General features: G+C 40.1%; 1 protein-coding gene and 1 pseudogene across 50 annotated transcripts in view; both read left to right on the top strand.

The window, feature by feature from the left end:
- Window positions 1-24,981, top strand: part of Baz2b (bromodomain adjacent to zinc finger domain 2B) — a 325,808-nt gene that overhangs the window by 192,305 nt on the left and 108,522 nt on the right. For 49 of the 50 annotated variants that reach the window (XM_076568555.1, XM_076568531.1, XM_076568557.1 and 46 more), the window contains 2 exons: window positions 20,837-20,983; window positions 24,821-24,871. In XM_076568555.1, coding sequence (XP_076424670.1) covers window positions 20,839-20,983; window positions 24,821-24,871 — 196 coding nt within the window. In that variant the 5' untranslated portion in view covers window positions 20,837-20,838. The remainder of the gene's footprint in view (window positions 1-20,836; window positions 20,984-24,820; window positions 24,872-24,981) is intronic. The other variant, XM_042275340.2, reaches the window with a different exon arrangement.
- Window positions 5,760-7,268, top strand: LOC102916736 (large ribosomal subunit protein uL11 pseudogene; annotated as a pseudogene).

Raw genomic sequence — 24,981 nt, 5'->3', positions numbered from 1 at the left:
ACAGACAACAAATAATAAAATTTGCATAATACATAGATTAACGGTTTTATCATAAGTTCTAAAAAGTGCTGGTGGTGATGGCATTTCACATTATGACCAGGAGAAGTCTAACGAAGAACTGATATACCAGGACAGTTGGCCATTCTGTAGAGGATTTCAAACCCTGTGCACTTGTCATTTACAGAGTTGAGTTGCAGTGATAGAGAGCTTAGGTGTAAGGATGTTAAGTGTGCTGCCTGCCGTCAGGTGTTTGTAGTTAGTACTGGACAGGAAATGCAGGCTTCCATTTGCCAGTGTTTCTTCTTGTTTTACTTCATTTACTTTTGTTTGTTTGAGATAGGGCTTCTCATAGGGGTCAGGGTAGGGCTCAATGGCAGAGTATTGCCTAGCCCGTGGTAGGCCACAATTTTAATCCCAAAACATGTTCTTTCAAAAGCAAGATGTCACCCAGGCTGTTCTGAGACTCCCTAGCTAGGGGAGTAACTGGGGCTAGCCTTGGGCTTCTGATCAGCCAGATTCTCCTGCTCCTGAGTGCTCAACTCCATTTTCATCCTTTTGTGTTGCTCTGCACTGAATGTAGTTGCTTTTGTCTTTATTTGAGAAAGTCCTTACTGTGTAGGCTAGGCTGGCTTGGAACCTGTTCTCCAGCCCACGCTGACCTCCGGGTTGCAATCTTTCTGCCGCCATTCCATGTGCTGGAGTTATAGACATGCACCAAACGTCCAGCCTATGGTGGGTGCTTTTCTTACTTAGAAAACAGGATGGCAAATGAGGGTGGTTATTAGCTATGATATTATTACAGATTTCTGTGGCTTACTGATAGTGTGCAGAAACACCTAAAAGAAATGGCTGCTTTAGAAGGCTAGGAAGACGTCGGCAATGACAAAACTGTTCTTTCTATAAAGAATGAAAAAGATCTGAAAGAATCGTATTACATGAGGTCATATTCATGACAGCAGCCATCACTTCAGCATAAGTTAAATAATGGTTTTGTGTGTTTGTGTTTTACTATTATGGCTATGGGACTGGGTTAACAGATGAAGGAGTTGAAGTACAGGATTTCGGTTGTTTAATAGCTTTAACAGGGGTGTGAAGGCCTTGAGCAGAGCAACCAGAAGCACTGAAATGAATGAATATCAAAAGATCATTAAGGGAAGCCAGGATCTTATAAAAATAAAAAATGGAAATAGAATTAAGAAAAAACAATACAGTCATGGCGGCTCATGTGTGTAACCCCAGTACTTGGGAGACTGAGGTAGGATTACTGTGAGTTTGAGACCACCCTGGGTGGAAGAGTGGGAGCCTGCCTCAGAACAAAAACACTAAATAAATTGTTTTGTTTTGTTTTGAGACAGGGTTTCTTTGTGTAGTTTTGGGGCCCGCCTGGATCTTGCTCTGTAGACCAGGCTGGCCTTGAACTCACAGAGATCCGCCTGGCTCTGCCTCTCAAGTGCTGGGATTAAAGGCATGTGCCACTACTGCCTTTAAAAAAATTCAAAGTTAGTAAAAGTGACAAGATGGAATAAATATAGGAAGCATCATTATGTCCAAACACATACATGTTCAGGCCCTTTACTATTTATTATTGAGCTTTGAGTGATAGATTAAGTGAAATATGCAGATGTAATTGATCAATATCCTACCCTCTCAAACTTTGAATTTTTTTTTAAAGATTTATTTATTATGTATACAGTGTTCTGCCTATAGGCCAGAAGAGAGCACCAGATCTCACAATAGGTAGTTGTGATTCACCATGTGGTTGCTGGGAATTGAACTCAGGACCCCTGGAAGAGCAGTCAGTGCTCTTTGCTGAGCCACCTCTCAAACTGTGTGGCAGACATTTTGTCAAGTTGTCACTGCTTTTCAACAGTGATGAAGTTGCTGAGGATCCAAACAGCTCAAGTAAGGACAGACGTCTCCTTCCCTCAGAAGGCTTTAGGTTCTGTCCTCGCCTGTCTGGTACTGCTAAAGAGTTTTGAAGTCGCTCCTCCAGATCGAGAGCAATACGATTGTGTTAGGAGCCTTCTGGGCAGACCGCAGGACCACAGTTGCCAGATCCAACACCCACAACAGTCACAGCTACTGTCGGTTCCATGTCATAAGCAACAAAACAACTCGAGGATGCTAGTCGGAGAAGCTGTATGCACGCCAGGTACCCTGTCAACAATGCTCTCACTCCAGATTGAAGACTTAGAGTCCCTCCAGGCCTACTAGCTTACACTTGCTCTCAAGAGCCTGGAGCAAGAGGATCACTAGAAACTTGAAGCCATACACAGAAAACTCTAGGCTAGCTAGGGATACATAGTGAGACCATGTACTAAAAAATACAAAAATAATAATTTGGAGTTGCTTCCCCGCTTCTTCCCCAGACAGCAGTCAGCCTTCTCTTTTAGTTGAGCATATCTGCACATGATGGGAGCTCTATGTCCAGTTATAGGAGAGGAGCCAACGCTGACCTGCTCCAGGATAAGCTCCGGGCCATGTCTACTGTTACCAGCAATATTGCCGTCATGAATGAAAACAAGAATTGCTAACCTCAAAAGTGGAATAATGATACCCGATTTACCTACCTCTAGATTTGTTGTTAGGTAAAATGAGAATATATGTGTATACTTTTCAAATTGCAGTTTTAGTGATTGTCGTGTGTTTTCATTCAAGCCTTCAATTCAGATTTTACAAGCTCAAGGCTCTAAGGAAGACAATAATGTCTACTTCTCAAGGTAGAAAGCCACAGATCTGAACACTGCCATGTGGCTTAGTTAGAATTTAATTAGAAATAGACAAGAGTAAGGAGAGAGGAACCAGATTTGCATGTGAGTCAGAATGCTTCTCCAGTCCTGGGAGGCCTGGAATGTGAGGACAAGTTCAGCAAGGAATGGAAGGACTTTACAAGCCTGTGAGAGCCTAAGATGTAACACATGGCGTGGATTAAAGGGGACTCATCTGTTTGGAAATATCAGAGTGAGGGTGAGAGAGCTTTCTATTTTTAGTAAGGACCTGGAGTTTTTATTTGTATTAGAGAGGTGCAGAAATACTGAAGAGTTGAACTAAGAGGGTGGCAGAACCAGTTTTCTATCAAGCATTACTCCTTGAAAAAGTCAGGATCACTCCTGACATGGAAAACTAAAGAAAAGGAGAGGTGGGGTTAGAACTCCCGAGGTGACTGCAGTGTTTACAGTAAAGACTGAGTGATGTTGTGGACAAAAGGTGAGCAGTAGCAGCATCCTTAGCAGCATGGCCAGTCATGTGACTGCTTAATGAGGTTGTGAAACAAGAATGGCCCTTGCTTGGTTCAAACTAGTTAGTCCCTAAACTGGGCTCATGTGGCTTTAGCTGGGTGGCTTTTGTTTTGTTGTTTTAATGCTTACAACATGGTGATGCAAGGTTAATGAGCACAGAGGGTGTATTGAACCCCTGCTTTATTATTTCCCTGTGTCTGTCACACATGAAGTTATAGGTGCTCTACATTCAGTCTTGAACAGAGGCCAGAATCAGGAATCAATAAAGTCAAATAATATTCTCTCAGAGAGAGATCCAAAAAGATTGTTTTCAACAGCTTTATGGAAATCTGATTTACATATCATACATTTTACCATTTCAAATGTCATTCAGTTTTTAGTGGATTCTCAGATTAATGTATCTATCAACACAATCAATTAAAATATTTTATTGTCACCCAGAGTAGCCCAGTTCCTCATTTTCTCCCAATCTACTCACAGCTCTAAGGAACTGCTACTATGGTCTGGATTGGGATCGGTTTTTTGTTAACTTCTTGACCTCTTATCCACGGAACTGAAAATAAGGGTTCACACAGATATGCAGAACTGGCAAGACAGCTTTATTCAAAGTAAAGGAGTAGTGCAGATTAGGAAAGGATACAGTATCAAGATTGACAGTGGGTCACATGAGTGAGGATTCTCAACTCCAGAGAGGAGTTTGGTTCTTTCCTTTGGGACATTGATAATTTTCACGTGAACTATACATTTTAATATATAGTAACCTATCCTTTGTAATATATTCTTTCTCCTTTTATTATTTTCTGAATTTCATATATTTTGCCCCGACGATATCCTCAAGTATTAGAATATCATTAGATTGTATTTGAAAGGATTGAGACCTTACATAATAGTGCTGAGAAAGGAATTTTAATGTGACGTCCTAGAAGGGATATAGTACACCCAAAGCCTTGAGTTCAATCCTGAGCATCACAAACAAAATGAAGCACTTCATATGCACATCCCAAATGTGTCTTTATAAGACCTGCATTGAATGTATGGACCGTCATTTGACAGAAAAATACAAGGATATGATGGGTATTAACTATGAGCCAAAATGTTTTGTGTATTTCAGTAAAGTAAAACAAAGTACTAACCAATAGTAAACTATTCTAAAAGTGAGCTATGAAATACTTGACGATTCTGAAGGTAACCTCTAGAAACACTTTATTAAATTTAATAAGACTATGAAAGGATTATTAAAGTTAATATGGTCTGGTGACTTAACCAGACAGTACACCTGCGTCAACTACAGAATAGTTGGTCCTTTAAATGCTCGTGTAAGGCTCCACTTCAGATCTTCAAAGGCTAGTTTCTGTTTAGGCCCCTCAGAAGGCTAAGCGTAAGAGTTACCATGTGACCCAGCAATTCTGTTCTTACATATCAATCTATTTCTAATCTGGATTGAACTATATATCTACATAACCACGGTATACCCATGTCAGTAGTCAGTGTTTGTAAAATCTAAAAGTAAAAATAACCCAAAAGATCATTAAGTGGTAAATGAGGTGGTAGAATAAAAAATAAAATATTATTCACCAATAAAATGGAATAAAGTAGCCAGTTGTGGTGGCACACGCCAGTAGGATTTGCTGAAGGAGGCAGAGGCAGGAGGATCAGGAGTTCGAGGCCAGCCTGGGCTACATTAAAAAACAAAAAAGGAAAAAAGTATTATGTATGCTTTAAAATGGAATAACTTTGAAACATGGTTTTAGGCATCACAAGCGATCTCTGCATGATTATTTTTATGTAAATTATGTAGAATAGACAAATTCATAGAGAATGAAAGCTGGTTAGTGATTCTGACACGGGAATCAGAGAATAATTTAGTGAGCTGGACTGTTTCCGCTACCCAGTCCTTCCTTCTGATAGTGCACTTAGCTGCATAGCTCCACTTAGCTGCATAGCTCCTCGCTTTCGTGTATATGAATACATGTCCCTTTCTGGACAATGGGCTAAGATCTCCTCTCCCAACAACCAGTTTCTATTCAAATATATTCCCAGTGTATTTGAGTATGAAGGAAACCCAAGCCCACCGGACTTGTTTGGAGTGAATACGAATTAAGACCAACTTAATGTCTTCAAGTAAAAGTTTAGGGAAAATCTTGTATTTATTATCTTATATCTATACATAATTGGCCATGCATAAGATTAAAATATGATGCATTGTGGGGAAAGACATGCCTAATATAAAAAGTTAGTACATATTGCTTAAAATTGGTAGTTAATGTGTAAATTGTCAAGTCCAAATGGAAAGAACTTGGTCCCTAATTACTGAAAAAAGGAACACTGCAGTCTGAACAAAACTCATTCTTTTTTTTTTTTTTTTTGGTTTTTCGAGACAGGGTTTCTCTGTGTAGCTTTGCGCTTTTCCTGGAGCTCACTTGGTAGCCCAGGCTGGCCTCGAACTCACAGAGATCCGCCTACCTCTGCCTCCCGAGTGCTGGGATTAAAGGCGTGCGCCACCAACGCCCGGCTACAAAACTCATTCTTTAATTATGAACTTATGAAATTAAGCATAAACTAAAAAGGAAAAAGCAACACAGTTACCTAAAACCAAACTAAAATTTTGCTATTATCTAAAGTTCACACAAGATTATCCTCTTTGGAGGGCGAAATTGCCAGGGTGTGGGTAATCTAGAGGTAAGCATGTATCCAGGTTTACCTGAGAGAGAGAAGTGCTTGCTGTTGTAATTCTCTGGACATTTCAGTTACCTTTAGTCCCATTGAACTGATGAAGAAGTGGTGTTGACTTACTGAGCTTTCCTAGTCTTGCCTCTTTCCTTTGGCAAATCAAAGCAGTTTTCTTCTACATTGTGACTAATCTACGAACAAAGCATCTAGCCGGAAGTGTGCTAGGCCCTCCCTCTCACGATAGCTCTTTGAAGTATAATTAACCCCCATTTTATTGATTCAGAAACTAAGGCTCAACAGATATACTGCTGTGTGCTGTATAACACAGTGAATTTGGGAACTATAGAGCAGTAAAAAGTCAATGTAATTAGCAGCTTCCAGGGTAGACGCTGAAACTCTCTGTTGTGACCTGGAGTTAGTCAGATGCATCTGGGGGGATAGATCCACTCTGGGGCCTTTTAGCTTTCACTTCAGAATAGGCTCGGACACAGCTTTCTTCAGTTATCCTGGATCTGGTTCATCAGACAGTTTTAATAGTCTCCTTTATATGTAACAGATTTCCTCACTGAACAAGATGTCAGTCATTTAGGTCAGCATGCTGTACTATAGTATTTTCAGAAGGATGTCGTTGTAGTTATTAAACACTTGAAATATTAGTGATGTGGTTTAAAATTACTCAGGTTTAATGTTCAGTTTTTTATGCATGTGATTAATAATAGCCCTATTGGATAATAGGATGCCACCCAAGTTTGACCCCGAGATCAAAGCCTGAGGATCACCTGAGGCGAGGTGGGTGCTGTATCTATCTGCCTTGGCCCCCAAGATCAGTCCCCTGCCCTGGGTCTGTCACCAAAAAAAGTTGGGATGACATTGCCAAAGCACCCAGTAACTGGAAATGTCTGAAGAGTACAGACAGTGAAGCTGACCATCCAGGACAGACAGGCCCAGATGAGGTGGTGCCCTCCGTTTGATCATCAGAGCCCTCACGGAGCTACCAAGAGCCAGAAAGAAGCAGACAAACATTAAACACATTGGAACTATCACTTTTGATGAAATTGTCAACATTGCTGGGCAGATGTAGCACACTGGTCCTTATCCAGAGAACTTTCTGGAAATATTAAGAAGATTCTGGGTACTGCACAGTCTGTGGGCTGCAGTGTGGATGACCTGCATCCTCATGACATCATGGATGACATTAGCAGTGATGCTGTGGAATGCTCAGCTAGTTCAGAAGCAAGGACTGAAATAAATGGCAATTAAAAAAAAAAGGCTTGCCGGGCGGTGGTGGCGCACGCCTTTAATCCCAGCACTCGGGAGGCAGAGGCAGGCGGATCTTTGTGAGTTCGAGGCCAGCCTGGGCTACCAAGTGAGTTCCAGGAAAGGCGCAAAGCTACACAGAAAAACCCTGTCTTGAAACCCCCCCCCCCAAAAAAAAAAAAAAAAAAAAGGCTCTTGGGTCTGTACTCAGTGGAATGTAGTGTTTGGACTATTGGAAGGGAAACCTATCGGGCATGTAAACAGCCTGAGCAGTGCTGAGAAGAGGCAAGTGTGGCATGATATCTGTTAGGGAACTTTCTGCCAGCCTCTTAGGTTGCAAGGAAAATAGCTCACAGAAACACAAGTAAAAAGCCGGGCGGTGGTGGCGCACGCCTTTAATCCCAGCACTCGGGAGGCAGAGCCAGGCGGTCTCTGTGAGTTCAAGACCAGCCTGGTCTCCAAAGCAAGTTCCAGGAAAGGCGCAAAGCTACACAGAGAAACCCTGTCTCCAAAAAAAAAAAAAAAAAAAAAAAAAAAGATTGGTGTGTATCCAAATGTTTTGGAGAATTAAACTCAAAAGGATAGGTCTAAGGAAAAGAACCTGGGATTAACCATACTCTTACCTCTGAGGGCCACTCAGTTTCTTTGTACATGTATTCTTCCATTTTCCCAGCCAATTTTGTCCTGGCTAGTTTCTGTCAACTTGACACAAACTAGAGACATCAGGGTAGAGGGGATCTCTGTTAAGGAATCACCTCTATCAAAATGGCCTGGGAACATGTCTGAAGGATATTGTCTTGATCAGTAATTGATGTGGGAGGTCCCAGCCCACTGTGAACAGTGCCATCTGTGAGCAGGTAGGCCTGGTCTATATTTAAGAAAGTTGGAGCTGGGCAGTGAGATGGCACACACCTTTAATCTCAGCACTTAGGAGACAGGCAGGCGGATTCCGGTGAATTTGAGGCCAGCCTGGTCTATAAATAAAGCAAGGCCCAGGACTGCCAGGGCTGTAGAGAGAAACCCAGTCTTGAAAAAACAAATGAAAAGAACTTGGTCCCTAATTACTGAAAAAAGGAACACTGCAGTCTGAACAAAACTCATTCTTTAATTATGAACTTATGAAATTAAGCATAAACTAAAAAGGAAAAAGCAACACAGTTGCCTAAAACCAAACTAAAATTTTGCTATTATCTAAAGTTCACACAAGATTATCCTCTTTGGAGGGCGAAATTGCCAGGGTGTGGGTAATCTAGAGGTAAGCATGTATCCAGGTTTACCTGAGAGAGAGGATGTTTATGAATTACTTTTGTTGCTTGAGGAACAGTCTCACTTTGCAGCCCTGGCAGGCCTCAAATTTATGGCAAATTCTTCAGCCTTCGCCTCTCAGCGTTGAGATTATCTATGTGAGCCACAACATCTGGGTACACATATTACTTGGGTTTTGTTGTTGTTGTTGTGTTATTTTGTTTCCTGAGAAGGTAGAGTGTTGGGCTACACAGACTGGCATTGAACTTACTGTACACTGAAAGGAATTTTGAAATTCGGATCCTCTTGCCTCTCCCTGGGATTGTAGGTGTCAGCCATGGCACCTGCTTTATATGGAAGGGGTCAAATCCAGGAATTTGTGTGTGCTAGGCAACTACTCTACCAGCTGAGTTGAATCCCAGCATTGTATGTTACTTTTGGTACACTGATTTTGTGTTCCTAAAAATTCTTGCTGTCTAGTGGAGTTCTATCCTTAAATACTGCAGTAAATTGTAATGAGGGGCCTGTTTTTACATGTGGTTGAAGGAATAGCACAGTGGAGATTATTTCAAGTAATTTCTGGGTACTTCAGTTTGATTTTGTGTCCCACTAGAATCTATTCTGAGGATCCAAGAACCACGTCCATTGTGTCAGTGTAGCCAGTGTTGTTCTGAAGCTGGTGCGTGCATAGTGGACCATAATCAAACGAGTGCCTATGGATGGAATGCTTTTTCCTTTGCTCGGGCTCTTTGGTTGGGTTTTCAAGACAGGGTTTCTCTGTGTAGCCCTGGCTGTCCTGGAATTCACTTTGTAGACCAGGCTGGCCTCGAACTCACAGAGATTCATCTGCCTTGCCTCCAGATTGCTGGCATTAAAGGTGTGTGCCATCATACCCTGTTATGGATTGAATTCTAAAAGTGTCAAGAACTTATATTTTTGTTGTGTAAACTGAGGTTTTTGGCAAATTAAAAATGAGGACTGTAGATATAAAAATTGATAAAAGTTTGTAGTTAGGAGCTTGAATTGAAAGTGTTGTTATGATGTTATTAAAAACGACATAGTTACTTTTATTGAACTATTTTCTATGTAAAGAATGTGGTCATTCTAGCATGGATTTAAGAGAATTCCCGTTCCCATGTCAGAATTTTACACCCTGATAATAGCAGAAGCTCTTAGCTACTTTTTGTTGTTGTTGCAATGATAAAATGCATTGAGAACCTGGTGGTGAGGATGCATTTAATCCCAGAACTTGGGAGAGAGAGGCAGGTGGATCTCTTAGTTTGAGGACAGCCAGGGCTACACAGAGAAACAGTCTCAACAAACAGAGAGAAGGGGGGGGAGAGGGAGAGGGAGAGAGAGGAGAAAGGAACAGGAGAAGCGTCCATCATATTGGGGAGACTCAGTGGAAGGAGCTTGAGTTCATGCTCTGACATCCCTCAGTTATAGACTATTATCTATAAGTGTAAGACGAAATAAAAGCGTTACTCCCCAAGTTGGTTTTAGCCATGGTGTGTTATCATAACAATAGAAACCCTAACTAAGGCACATTACCAATTTGGCTTCTACTCAGGTAAGCTTCCAGATTGTTAGGCATAGTTATTCAAGTTCATAGTTGTGATCAGAGTAAAATATGGTAAATGCAGTGACTGTTGGGGAACTGTGACTTGTTCCAGTTTTAGTTGTCACTAAGGATGTGGGCACAACGACTTTTCTCTGGGTAGTCAGATTATGTGGCTGTGAGGCAGGGTAGAGAACACTAGAGACCATGTAAATGGAAGTAGGAGAAAGTTTTGGGACGTGGGTGAATGAAGCGAGTAGGAGATTCTGGCTATGATTTCAGTATGATCGGGGAAAGTGAAGTTTTAGGCTGAGGGTATAGCTTAGTGAGTCTAGCATGCACATGGCACCAGCCTTAATACCCAGCACTGGGGAAGGGAAGGAAAGGGAAGGAAAGGGAAGGGCAGCAGCTCTGCCAGGGCAGTGCAAGAGCCCCGGCCTGCGAAGTCCGTGGTTCTTTTCTTAGTAAGGGGAGGAGCAATGATGCGCTGTTCCTTCCAAAAGAGTGATTTGTTTTTTCCCAAAGACTAGTTGAGGAGGAGAAAAGGAGGATTGAGATGACCAGTCAGGCAAAACCAAAACAAAGCAAAACAAATGAAACAAAACCAAACCAATGGGAGGAATAAAATATGATATTAACAGTGGCTATCTCCAGCAATCGATGACTACAATATTAGAGATTTCTGTTTTGTTAAGATTTGGTTAGGGCCAGATGAGTTGCATCCATATTAGTAAATTTTAGTATATGGATGGATTCCATTGCTATTTTTGGACTACTGTAGTATAAACTTTCATGTGAAATAATCTGACTACTTATACTATCCTAAATTTAAAAATATGACAAGGGAGAGATTTGATTACCTTACACATTTCATATTTATAGTTTTATCTGTTTTGGTCCACTTTTTCTAGGTATACATCTTTGGTATAAGTAAATTTAATCACAAGAAGAATTAAAACATGGATTTTTCTATATTTCAAACCCTAGCATCTCTGAAATTTAGGGAAAAGTTAAGGATCACTCTCTGGTATGCACTAAAAAGAAAGTAAGGAAAAAAATGATCGAGTTTAATTGGAACACAAGCAAACGGGTATTTCCCTGGTTCTTTCCCCTAAAGGAGAACCTCTTTTCTTGAATGGTAAATGACTCCAGTTGGTGAAAGAGGTCTATTTAGTTGAACATTCTTTATTTCTATCCAGAGTTCGACCTTCTTTGAGTTCATTCAGTCTGAAGTTTTCTCGGCTTCTTGTATCTTCAGGTTTGTTTGTGTTTAACCAGAAATGTAAAGTATCCAGCCTTGTGTCTTCCACTTTCTCAGCACTGGACCCTCTGTCCTCTGCTCCCACGATTCTTTCACTGTCAATGTCAGAATTTGTTTAGTCACCCATATGTCTGTAAGTATTGGTTGTCTATAAATCTTTATTCTCTCATTTACTAATATTGGATATCTACTGATGCCCCTCAACTTCATTTATGCTGTTTAACCCAGTGAGTCTGTGTGTGTGTGCAAGTGCATATGTTACATGTGTGTATGTATCTGTGTGTGTCTGTCTTATCTATGTCACTTTTAATTTGTTCATGATAATTCATATTATGTATTGAGAATCAAGAATCTGTGGTATACCCGTTCATTACTAGGGGAAAGCATAGATAAAAGCTGGAAGGAATTGGCTCAATGACCCGGTCTTGCTATGATACTGTGATAAAGAGTAATATTGCCGGCCAACTGCACTAATGGATTGCTTTTCAAAATACATCTGGTTCTTGCCAGGTGGTGGTGGCGCATACCTTTAATTCCAGCACTCAGGGGGCAGAGGCAGGCGGATCTCTGAAGTCTAGGCCAGCCTGGTCTACAGAGTGAGTTCCAAGACAGCCAGGGCCAGAGAAACCCTGTCTAAAAAAACAAAAACAAAACAACAAACAAACAAAAAAATAAAAAACATCTGGTTCTTTAGTGAAAACTTGTTTATTGTCCTTTGCATTTTATGATTCTCTTTGTTAATAGTGACTGAAAAGAAAGCTGTAGAGCAGATCATTTACTTCCTTCTTCTGGACTGTTCTGAGAGAGTGCACCGAGTGCTCAGCGCTGGCCAACCAGGGAAGCAGTGTTGGACATGTGATTGTGCTGTCCTTCTAAAGCTACTGTGGGAACACATTTTATCTGGTCATTATTACAAGATGCTTTCCTGTGCCAAATTAAAAACAACATTACTTTTTTCCCTTAAGATACAAAAAGTTATTGTCTCCAATCCTCAAGTGATAGTTTTTAGTATAAAAATTGGAATAGATTGAAAGTATAAGAAGGAATGGAACACACACATAATCTTACCACCCTCAGAAACAACTGTTACCATTTTGCAGAATGCCTCTCAAAGTTTTTTTACTCTGTTCATATATACATACATATATCACAAATATTTTTATATGTCATCACATAACTAAATATATTTACTTTTTAAAACTAGATCATTCTACATGTTATTTACGTTTCTTTTCTATTTCACATTACATCATTAGAAAATAAGATTGCTAGAAGTTTAAATATTTAAGTTTATTAGCCAATCATTGTTTATTGCTTTCAGAAATATTTCTAATATTTTCATGATTTGTTAGCAGCTGCTTCTCCTATTTATTTATTTATTTATCTACTTATCTATCTATCTATTTATTTATGTTTTTTGAGACAAGGTTCAACTATGTAATCCTCGCTGTCCTGGAATTTACTCTGTAGACCAGACTGGCCTCTAATTCACAGAGATCTGTGTACCTCTGCCTCTTGAGTGCTGGGATCAAAGGTGTGTACCACAACATCCACAACACCCCGTTGGTTAGGTTCCTTTTTTTTTTTTTTTTTTTTTTTTTTTTGGTTTTTCGAGACAGGATTTCTCTGTAGCTTTGGAGTCTGTCCTGCAACTCATTCTGTTTACCAGGCTGGCCTCAAACTCACAGATCCGCCTGGCTCTGCCTCTCTAGTGCTGGGATTAAAGGCGTGCGCCACCACCGCCCGGCTTAGGTTCTGTTTTTCAATGGTTAGGTTTTTTTTTTGTTTTTTATTTTTTTTAATGGACCATTATAAGTATTTTAGAAAAAAAGGCCATATCAGAGACTTTTATATGGTTTTTGGTTTTTCTTTTTACTTATTTAGGTCCTTGGAAATGAACCCAGAGTTTTGTACAAGCTAAGCTAAGCTCTGTGACTGAAACACCCTCCCACCCTCCCACCCTGCTTATCCATTTATTCAACTGACATTCTGTCACATGTTAATTATTTATAGGGACTGATCCACGGCTTCCTGTTTTATATGCTTCAAAACAAAACAAAACAGGCCGGGCAGTGGTGGTGTGTGCCTTTAATCCCAGCACTGGGAGGCAGAGGCAGGCAGATCTCTGGGAGTTCAAGGCCAGCCTGGGCTACAAAGTGAGTTCCTGGACAGCCAGGACTATACAGAGAAATCCTGTCTTGAAAAAACAAAAAACAAACAAACAAAAAAAAACAAACAAAAAAACAAACCAGTGTCCAGAATGAATGTGGCGTTCTAATTGTGTCCTAACACAAATGAAATCAAAATAATAAGACCTAGGCACTGTCCATGGCAGCTCGTTCTCTACACTGAGCTACGTAGCCCACGCCCTGCCCCTTTTGTTGTTGACATAGTTTTGCTGTGTAGCCCAGACCCGGCTTTGTATGGCTTCTAAGTGTGGTTTACTATGCATGAGACCCTGGGTTATATGCCCCAAACTGCAAAATAAAGTAAACTTTTCATTTGTTTTTACAGCTCATTAGGAAGATTGTTCAAGAAAGCTACCATAGCCTTTACCATGACAATTATATCTGTAGCTCTATTACATGGTATACCCAGGCTTGCTTGGCCAGAATGTCGAGTTAATAAACAAGCCTCGTCTGTCTGTCTGTCTGTCTGTCTGTCTGTCTGTCTGTCTGTCTGTAATGCTACAGATGCAAATGGAGTGGCTTTGTGGATCTTGTTAGTGATTTTAATTTCTGTCTTACATGTAACTGCAGTATTATAGGACTTAAGGTGCAAAGTGTCAGTCATTAATTTATGTACATGTTTTTAACAGTGGCTGCTCTATGAAGAATGGGTTTTTAGTAAGGAACATGAAGGCATTTGTAAATAGAGTTAGGGATTTTGCCAGCAGCCAGAGTAGAGGAGGGACTGACCAGCGTTCTCATCAGGGTCAGATAATACTCTAAGCTTTATGGCTCTCATAGTTTATCGCAGCTACGTTGTGGCTATGCAGAAGCAGTCACCACTAGTAAAGGAAGTCCGACCCTAAACAGACAAAAGCAGACTCTGACGGTAGACTGTTCTTGGCCGGGGCTTTGCTCTGAGTGACATAGATCAGTGTGGTCGCTATGGTGATGGAGAAAAATGGATAAATTTCAAATTCATAGTAGAAGAAAAATTGAGATGAATTGAGTCTGATAGGACAGAGGAATGGACATGTTCGTGTCATCCCTCTATAGGGATATCGGAGTCATGGCTTATATGTGGGATGAGTTTCAGGATTGCGTAAAAAGTTTCATCTGGTTTATGTTTGCAAACCACCTTAAAATCCATTCAGATTTGTGCCAACTTGTATCAACGGCTTTTTTGCAACTTGTGTTTGACATGTTCTTCATCTCTCCCCTGCCTTGGGTGCTGCTGTTTTCCAGAGGTTCCTCACTGTTCCTGTGAGAGTGCTAAGCGTCTTCCTTAGCTGACAAAGCTTCCGGTCTCCTGTTTGTTCTTTGGAGTGTCTTGTGTTTGGGTTAGGTAATCAGACATTGTTGGTCTTCATCTTTCATGTCCTTAGAAATCTCTAAGCTTAGTCAATATTTAAAGCCATAGATTATACCTATGGTTTAGTTGATCTACAGATATTAAGTCTTGTTCACATCCTCTGTTAATATCCCCTTATATCTGTTTTTTATGTCTATGATAATGTCTTCCCTACAAACATTTCATTTCAAAGTAATACTTAATCTTTTGGATAGAAAAGGATACTCCCTGAATAGATTATTTACTGAGCAGTATAAAAATCAGTGCTTTGCTTTTGGATTATTTTCTCATGTTCAGGTCTCTTGAGGTCTCTAGAGTAAATTTTTTAAAAATTTAGATTATAGAACCTGTAATTTAGCATGGTGTGCATTGGAAAATAGGGGAAAAAAAGCAACACAGGGCCACGGAGAGCTCTGCTGACAGAACTGCTTACCGTGCACACGTGAGGACCGCTGCGTGGGTGCCCAGCATCTGCTCAAGTGCTGCTCCTGGTAACGTGTGTTTGGGACTGCAGAGTGCGGCTGGGGTCAGGGGACAAGGGACAAAGACAGATTCTCAGAGCTCACTGGCCCGCCGGTCTAGACACATGCTCATACACACACACACACACACACACACACACACACACACACAGAGAGAGAGAGAGAGAGAGAGAGAGAGAGACAGACAGACAGACAGACAGACAGACAGACAGACAGACAGACAGGGAGACAGAGGGAGACAGACAGGGAGACAGAGGGAGACAGAAAAAAAGAGAAATATAGATAAAAAGAAAGATAGATGATTGATAGATAGATAGATAGATAGATAGATAGATAGATAGATAGATAGATAGATAGATAGATAGATAGATAGATCGGTCAATCGATCTTACTCTAACCCAAGCTGACCTGGAGTTGGCTCTGTGGCCCAGGCTGGCCTCACATCTGAGGCTGTCCTTCTGCCTCAGCCTCCCAAGTATGGGATGAAAGGAGTGGGCTGACACTCCTGGTTTGGGAATTTTGTTGTTTAGGAGAGGGCTTTTTTGAACTACCAAGCTTGTAAAACTCATTTGGACTTGAGGGGTAGTTTACTTCAGTTTTCAGGCACAGAAGCTAATATTTAGGGGAATCCAAGACTGTCCCAATCAGGCTGAGCACAGAGCGCCTGATCACCGAGTGACTTCTGTTCAGGCTGTCATCTGCTTATGGTCAGAATTGAAAGTGTGAAGTAACAATTATTTCATATTATTTTTTTGATTATTTGATTATTTTTTGATTATTTCATATATTTGTATTTGAAATCATAACAGACTACCTAATTACTTGAAATAATAATATTTTAAAACTGTAGGTAAATGTTTTGTTTTGCTTTGCTTTTGGTTTTTCAAGACTCTTGATAGAAACATTTTTGTTTGCTGTTTAGCCATTGTTTCTGTCTGCTACCTGATATCTTAGAATTTTATACATCCAACTGTTTAATTGCTTTAGTGATTTTACAATTTTATTATTATTGTGTGTGTGTACACCACAGCACAAATATAATGGAGTTCAAAGGACAATGTTGGGGAGTCAGTTCTCCTCTTCTACCTTATGTAGGTTCCAGGGATCCCAGGCTTGTGTGGCAAGTGTCTTCACTTGCTGAGCTGCCTTGCTGGCTGTAGGAGAAATGTTGGAATAAAAGCATTTGTCAGAACCTCCCAAAAATAGTGAACTTGTAGCTCTCTACTCTTAGTGGATCTACTAAGGTAAAAGAAGCAGTGTACTGTCTGGCTCCTGGTGTTCTTCCTAATTGGCATTATATATAAAAAAGGAAGGACTCACTGAATCTTCTTCTGTACTTTGGATTCCCACAGAGAACTCTTGGGGTATTTAGCACAGTTTTCACTGTTTAATAAGCGTTTCCTTAGAGAACCATCAAAGCCTGTTCCTTTATAGATGGATGTCTAACCAGTACTGCCCACGCGAGTCTGTGACACGTGGGATCAAGTGACTCCCTCCCAAAGCTAAGTTTGTGGGTCCTTGCCTTAACAACTGGCTTTATGAGAAGCTTCTCATACCCCCAGTGAGGAGATGAGACCCAGGGCCTCCCACATGCTCTGAGTTACATCCTCAGACCATACAGCTACATTTTTAGTTGTAAAATATGGGTGCACATGAAATAAGGAAGATAGCTGATAGCATGATACTTTTAGTCCACATGTCTCCCTTCCCTAGTGCACTTGTTCAGTTTATGACTACCAGATGTCAGCATTCATTAATCCTGTGGTTACACAAAAGAATACTTGATGTACATGAGTTTGAACAAGAGTACCTAACCATTGATTTCTTTTTCTTTTTGTGTACATACATAAAATCATCAAGCAGAAAATGCTTTTTGTGGTCTTTTGTTTTCACAAATTCTGATTTTAGCTTGTCCTCAAGATTGTTACAAATAAAGGTCATTTTATTAAAATGAAGCAAATTTATCTTTTCCCTTATGAGTATCATGACAAATGCTGACTGCATGTCATTTATTACAGTTTTATACAATTTGGAAAAATTTTTAAATATTAGACTCTTAGAGGTATGCTAATAGAATATGTTGACTATAATTTTTTCCATTTATTTGCACTGGCTTTAGCTTATAAAATCAGTTTGAATCATTGTACTATTATTATATACTATATATGTTATTATAGTTGTTTAGAGTTATACCTTCAAAGAAGAGTGCTGGGAACTAAGCTCAGGTTCCCAGAAGAGCAGTAAGTACACTTACCTACTGCCCATCTCTCCAGCCCCCAATTTTATACTCTAGCATTATGTGTTAAGTTTTCAGTTATAGTCATTTTTATTCTAACTTACTCCTTCCCTCCCTTCCATTCATCCTTCCATCTTGGTATGTTACCTAAGCTGTACCTGAACTTCTGGGTCTTAACCTTTGGAGTGCAGCCTTCTGGCAGGTGATAGACACACATCACTGGACCTAGAACTGGTTAAATTTCTAAGTAGAGTCTTAAGATGTACCTTAGAAATGATACAATTTTATGGATTGCCTCAAATGAAAAGATCTGCCTATATTTTTATAGTCTACCATAGGAGAATATGCTGTGGGAGGGAAATCATGTTATTATAGTGTGTTCATTTTAATCTTATGGGCTAGTTTTTAAGACACAAGCAATCTATTGGCTGGTGATTATTTGGATCCCAAGGAAAAGAATATTCTTAAAGCACATAGTCAGAATGAAAGGCGGTTACAGGAGCGCGGCTATCACATAGAGGCCCTGTCCTTGGGATGAAAGTAGGTTGTTCTTAGACATCTAAATGATTTTATCCTATTAAATTATTTGAATGAGTTAATTTGATTCTTAAATACTATATTTGAATAGTGACTAACATAACAGACTATTTTATCATCTGAATTTGTATTATAACATATTTGAAAAGTTTTATAGTAGAAGACCATATACAAAGATAGTTATGAGCTGAAGGAAAAGTGAAGTTATCACAGAAAAGTACAGCAGGCCCCTCTGTTGTTAGGACAGCCATGGAAAGAAGCTGGCTATCCCCTGAGTAACACAGGCTCTATCTGGTAATCAACATGATACCATGACAAGGACTTATGGAACCTATAAATACTAATATGCATTTTAACACAAATAACGTAAATATCCCTTTGGTTCTTTTACTACCACCTATATCCTCTGGCAATCAGATAAACAAATACTTATTAATTCAAGTAAGGCTGGGCACGGTGGTCACAACCATAGTCCTTAGCCCTTGGAAGGCTGAGGCAGGAAGATTGCCATGAGTTAAGGTCAGCATGGTGTCCACTGTGAGACCTTATCTGAAAAACAAAAAAGAAAAAAAAGTAGACGCTGTCTGTGATTGAATGCTAGACCCTCAGCACTTTATGTGTATTTTCTCCTTTGATCTCAACTATATCTTCACATTATTTGTTAGAAAGCAATTCAGATATTTATGTGACTTTCTCAATATCCCAGCCAAGAAACTCCAAGGTACAGTTGTACACACAGATAACAGTTGCCATCAAATATCTCACTGGTCCAGAGTAAGCTGTTTCATTAGTAAGAAGTCGTTCTAGGTAAACAGCTCATGTTTGTCTTTCTATTTTTAAATGAGAATTCATGAAAATCGTTTATGAAGAATGTGCCAGAATAGGCCTTGGGCATATGTTTTAGAGGTCATTTGTTTCTGTGCCTGACCCAAAGCAGCCCATAGAAATTAGTCTTTTTAGCCACCAGTGACCACTCAGTCTTTCCCTAGACAAAGACTGATAGAGACAAAGATTCTATCATACATGAGCATACTTATAGTACTGTCAGCTAAGGAGGTGATTGACAGCAGTCCTGGGAAATTAAGGGTGGCTGTTGAATTTCTTAGGAAGCGTTTGGAAGCGGTCTCACTCACAATGCTCAGAGTATCCTGTATGATTCCTTCTATCAGGAAAAAAATGTATGTACTTTCCGTATCCACACTTCAACTTTGCATTGTTTTAAGTCTAAGTTTTAAGGTGTAACTGAACAGTTTTTCAAAGGAAATATGTGTCTGTGTGAATTCACTATGGAATATTATACAGATACCTTTTTGTAACAAGATTATTGAAATTGTGAGAGCTTACATGTGACTAATTGTAAATTCACTCATAGATGAGCACTATCTTTTTTTCTTCCTGTAGATGTACTTTTTAAAGCATTAACATCATGATTTCTTTGCTTAATTGTGAAATGAATATATGCATTAAAGTGACCATAGTCTGGTAGGTCCTCAAATTTGAATATCACCATTACAGTGAAAATGAAACCTATGTAAGACTGAACCTATAGTACTTTAATAAGGATGCTCGGTGATTTGTCATTATAAAGCTTTTTTGAAATCAGAGTGGAAACTTGGTTCTGATAAAACTTTAAACAGGTCTCTGTCTGTCTTTCTCTCTCTCTCTCTCTCTCTCTCTCTCTCTCTCTCTCTCTCTCTCTCTCTCTCTCTCTCTCCCTCTCTGTCACTGGAAATGACTGAGTCATCCTGGTCACCTGAGACAATACAAGGATATGTCCATCTGTATTTAGAAGATGAGGATACTCTTTGTTCACATTGGTGTTTCCTTTCTGTTCTTGCTGTCTCCCTCCTTCCTATCTCCTCCTCCTCCCTCCTTCCCTTTTAAAAGGCATTTCCCTGTGTTGTTCAGTTTTGCCTTTAACTAGTGAACCTTCCCCTCAGCCTCCCAAGTAGCTTTTTGCTGCAGCCTACTGTATTGCTTTTATTCTTTACAACAGTTGTTCTCAACCTTCCTAATGCTGCGGCCCTTTAATACCAGTTCCTCATGTCGTGGTGACCCCACCCGTAAAATTATTTCTTTGCTACTTCATAACTGTAATTTTGCTAGTGTCTGATGTACAGGAAATCTGACCTGTGACACCCAATTTAAGAACTGCTGCTTCATGATAATGCAGAATTTGTTTGCAGTTGAGATGTGATGAAGAACTTTGAGAAGAATAAGAATATAAAATTTATTTTTCCCAAGCTGATGACATACACGGTTGCATAAAATTAGGCTATTTTTAGATACACAACCTGTGTGATTCATTAGCGAATATGATGCACCTAATGTTCAATTTGTTTCAAGCTGAGTTGCAGGGACACAAGGCTGTAGTCCCAGCCCGGGACTGAGGTGGGGGAATATTTGAGCTTGAGCACAGCCCTGTCTCAAAAATCAAATTAAACTCGTTCCATAAATGTTCATCTTACCTCACCTTCTGTTATTACAACAATACCTAGTATTGAATGATTTATGAAGTAGAGAGTTCTGAACCCTGAGCAATAGAAAATCTGAGCAGCTAACCATGTAAGGTGTCCTCCCTGTACAACTACCCACTTCACTAAATGTAGATATGTTTCTCGAAGAGTGAGAGTCCACTCACTCCTGCCCAGTCCCAGGAGAAAGGAGGACTCAAGCCTTAATATGAGTTTGGGCAGGGATACTCTATTTTTAAGCTACAGGGGTATTTTGTCCATATCTCACCTTATACCTTTAAAAAAATAACGAAGATGCGCAGACCTGTCTAATACTTTGGAGTAATTCTGCCTAACACAGCGTTTCCTTCTGTTGTAGATATGGACTCTGGAGAACGGCTGCCATCCTCACCAGCCTCCTCCGCTACACCAACGGCATCTTCTGCTCCTTCTGTGGCTTCAGCAGTTTCCAAAAGCAGCCTTTCCTCGGGAGCTGCTTCACTCAGTTCTACAATCAACCCATGTGGTGAATATCCTTTCCAACCCGACTTTAGAGCGCTTTCAGGGTTTTGTATTTGTTACTCTGCACTCTGGCCTGTTGCATAATCTCTGGGTTAAATGTGTAGTCTTTCTGCTTTGTCTGGACTTCACTCTGGGCATGCACTACTTATTCCTGGTTCTCCACACTTCCCTCTGTCTTAAGTCCACCACTGCATTGTGGATTGATGATGCAGTGGGTTTCTGAGACAGCTCAGAACACCGTACTTGAGAACACCACTTTTATCAGAGAAAAAATAGGCCCACTACTTAAGGATATGCGCTTTTTTTGTTTTGTTTTTAAATCACCTAAAGTTGCTTATTTAAGAACCGTCCTGAAAAGTAGTCCTGTTCAAGAGTGCCAAGGCCTTGCCTTCTTGGCATCTGCACCAGTGACATTCAGGGACGTTTAGGACCCATGGAACGGTGATCCCCAGAACATACCTTTAGTTTTATTGCCATGTTTGAGATTCAAAACCAGTGTCATTGCAGTAAGAACAATTAGGGCTATCAACATATGGGTTTTATTGTTTTTGTAAAAGAGTAATATTTCTTTTCCCGTAAGGAATGATACTAAACAAAAAAATAAACCACCTGTTTCTAAGAAAATAATTTTGGGACAGTGCTCACCAAATGTATTACATCAATTGTGTGCATTAAGTAAATACAGTTAACTAATGTATTAGAAGATAGGCTCTGAAAAATGGAAAGCTCTTCCCCGAAGAAATCACAGATTTTTTTTTTTTTAAACAGTGTCTAATGATGTTAATGATTTAGCCTGGACTCCTTTGTCTTGGTGTAAGTGCTAAGATTCCTGGCATGAGCCATCACATCTAACAAAGCTACCCATATGGAACAAAAAGTGTACCGAGCAAGAGGCAAAGCCAACAGGAGTACTCAGCTCACTTATCCTAGTGCCTATAAGGATATTTGTTCATCAGGAAGAAAAAGAAAGCCAAACTCCCTTTTCTCTGCCTTGAGCCAGGCGGGTACATGTCATTGGAGCCTTTATATAGAACAGCAGTTGATGTACACCATAGCCAGGCTCACCGACAATCAGTTACCTTCCTACATGCTGGCTCCAAGTAAAAGCTAAGGGAGTGACATTTAACATAATTGAATAAATCAGCCTTACACTGTCCATTTGTTTGAGATTTTGGCTGTTTGACCTAATACATAGACAGAACTTTAAGAAATTTAAATGATAGTTAATTTGTACAATAGTCTGCTGCTTTTTGTTGTGTGTGGGGGGTGGTGGGGGGGATGGGGGGTGTCCATGTTGGAGGTAGATTCCTTCAAACAAATCCTACATCACAGGCAGAATCTGGAAAACTTATAAATTAAGCCTGCTGTGGGTAAGGCTCCAGTAGGCATGCCTATCTTTAAGATTAATATTTATATCATATCACTGTTCTCTGCAAATGTGTGCCAGGTCAGTGTACACTGAGGAAATTGCAAGGTGATTAAGTCTCGTGCTGTTAGGTACAGCAATGATTAACTACGACAGGAAAGCATGGGAAACATGCTGCTCACAGATGGGTGCTGGGAGTGTTGTCGGCTCCTGAGGCTCCTCCTGGTTTTAAATCTGTCTCCTGAATTGTGAGGCTTTATTCTCACATGTGTACCTCACAACTTCATGAGGGATGTTCCTTCTAGAACACCTCTTCAGAGGAGGCCTGGGGAATGAGGTCAGCCAGGGTTGTGTGCCAATAGAATGGATGCTTTTCCCAGAAGCCCCACCTAGAGATTTCCACTTAATCTCTTTCATCAGAATTGTGTGAGTGATAGTCTTGGCTTTAAGGAAGGACAGCAAGTCTGGGTATTAACAGACCATATTGTGGCCTTGACTAAAATGGGGCTTCTATTAGGAAGGGAGGAAAGCTGGCTTGGTTGTATGTGCTGTGGCTTTGTAGAGGAGACAGACAAGTAGGAGCCCAAGCTGGGGAGTAGGCCATGACAGAACACTTAGAACTAAATCTGACATGCGTAAGAATCTGTGCAGAATAATGTAATGATTAAAAGCAAGGACACTGTGAGATCAAACCTTGGCTTGTCCACCTATTAGCTCTATGCATTACCTTTTCTTAAGGTTCAGTTGCCTCATTTGTAAGGCAGGAGTAACAGCTGCTTTCAGTATTATGATAAATGAGGTAACGACTGACATGTAGTTGGTGCCTAGTAAATGGTGACCATTATCTTTTCTTACACTCTGTCTAATAAGAATGGTTTGGTATGGTGGCAGTGCTCCCAGACAGCATTTCTATCAGTAGCATTAGTTTGTAAGAAGAATGCCACTAGAGGCAAAGAGGGCCTTGCATTTATATTCTTGTTTATATATGTTTATCCATATGAAAAATGATGAAGGTTCCAGAGACATTTGGAAATAGATTCACATGGGATATAAAGACTGCATTTGTGCAAGGAGGCATATAGAGAAAGAGAAGTCTTGACATGATGTGGTGTGTCTACTAAAGGGTGATGGAATGAGAAATGTAAAGAGGGAATGTGTTTGTAAGGATACAGGACTAGGTTATCTTTTTGTTTGTTATACCCAAGTGGTACATGTATGTAGCCGGAAGGTTCCTCTGGTCCTGGCCAGCACTGAGGTCCTGCAGCTGCTTATAAAATAATCATTCAGAAACTTTAATATTAGTTATCAACTGTATGGCCTATGGCAGGCCTCTTGCTAGTTAGCTCTTATAGTGTAACTCAACCCATCACTATTAATCTATGTATCTCCACGTGTTCCATGGCTTTCCCTGCATCCCATTACATGTTGCTCCTAGGATGGCAGTCTGGCGTCTTCTCCACTCTGCCTTTCTTTTTCCTGACTCTCCGTGGATTTCCCGCCTGCCTCTAAGTGGCCTTGCCATCGGCCAAAGCAGCTTATTTATTAACCAATGGGAACAACATATATTCACAACATACAGAAAGACATCCTCCAGCATGTGTATTTATATGTTCATGTTGCTGTTGGTAGAATTTTTAAAAATATTTCCATTTTTTATCATTTGTAAATACTGCCATTAAGGGCATCATTAAATATAGATATTGATACATACAAGCATGTACTTTTGATACCTATAGTCTCATTTTTTTTCTGCCAGATAATTCTTATGACACCAGTCAGACTGTGAGGTACTTCTGGTCAGTGAAGTCATGTTTCATCGAGGTGTCTTTTTAGCTTCTTGTCAGGTTTTTTAGCTTTCTGGGTTTCTTCTTCTTCTTCTTCTTCTTCTTCTTCTTCTTCTTCTTCTTCTTCTTCTTCTTCTTCTTCTTCTTCTTCTTCTTCTTCTTCTTCTTCTTTTTCTCCTCCTCCTCCTCCCCCTCCCCCTCTCCCTCCCCCTCCCCTCCCCCTCTCCCTCCCCCTTCTTCCCCTTCTTCCCTTTTCCCTTCTTCCCCTTCCCCCCCCCCTCCTCCTCCTCCTCCTCCTCCTCCTCCTTCTTCTTTTTTAAATGCTTGTTTAGGGCTTTGTTTCATATTTCTAACAAGTCACATATCTCCCTAAATATTTATGAATCATCTTATATATGAGATGCTTTTCAGTTATGTGTGTGGAGACAACTTTTCACAGTCCGATGTGTGTATATATTTGTTTGTTGTATATGATCTTTTAATTTTAACTTCCACCTTTGATGGAACCAACTTCAATGGTTTTATTTCTGGTTGCGTTTGTTTCTTACTGAAGAAATCCTGCTTTGCATCTAAAGTTAAACATTTATATATTTAAGATTTTACTAACCTCTGGGCTTAGTCTAATCTGGCTACTGTAACAAAGTACCACAGAGTTGATAATTTATAAGCATTAAAAATTTATTATTCACAGTTCTGGAAGCTGGGAAGTCTAAGATGAAGGCGCCACCCGACTCAGTGTCCGGTAAGTGTCTCGCACCTGTTTCGTGTTAGTGTCACAGAATCCTGGCTCAGTACTTATCAAATACTTTATGTGAAAAGAGACGTAGGTGGCATTTCATTCTAATGATCAAA

The sequence above is a fragment of the Peromyscus maniculatus genome, chromosome 4 (genome assembly GCF_049852395.1).
Source record: "Peromyscus maniculatus bairdii isolate BWxNUB_F1_BW_parent chromosome 4, HU_Pman_BW_mat_3.1, whole genome shotgun sequence".
NCBI lineage: Eukaryota > Metazoa > Chordata > Mammalia > Rodentia > Cricetidae > Peromyscus > Peromyscus maniculatus.
Note: the sequence above shows the minus strand (reverse complement) of the source record. Positions and strands in the feature narration are given on the sequence as shown.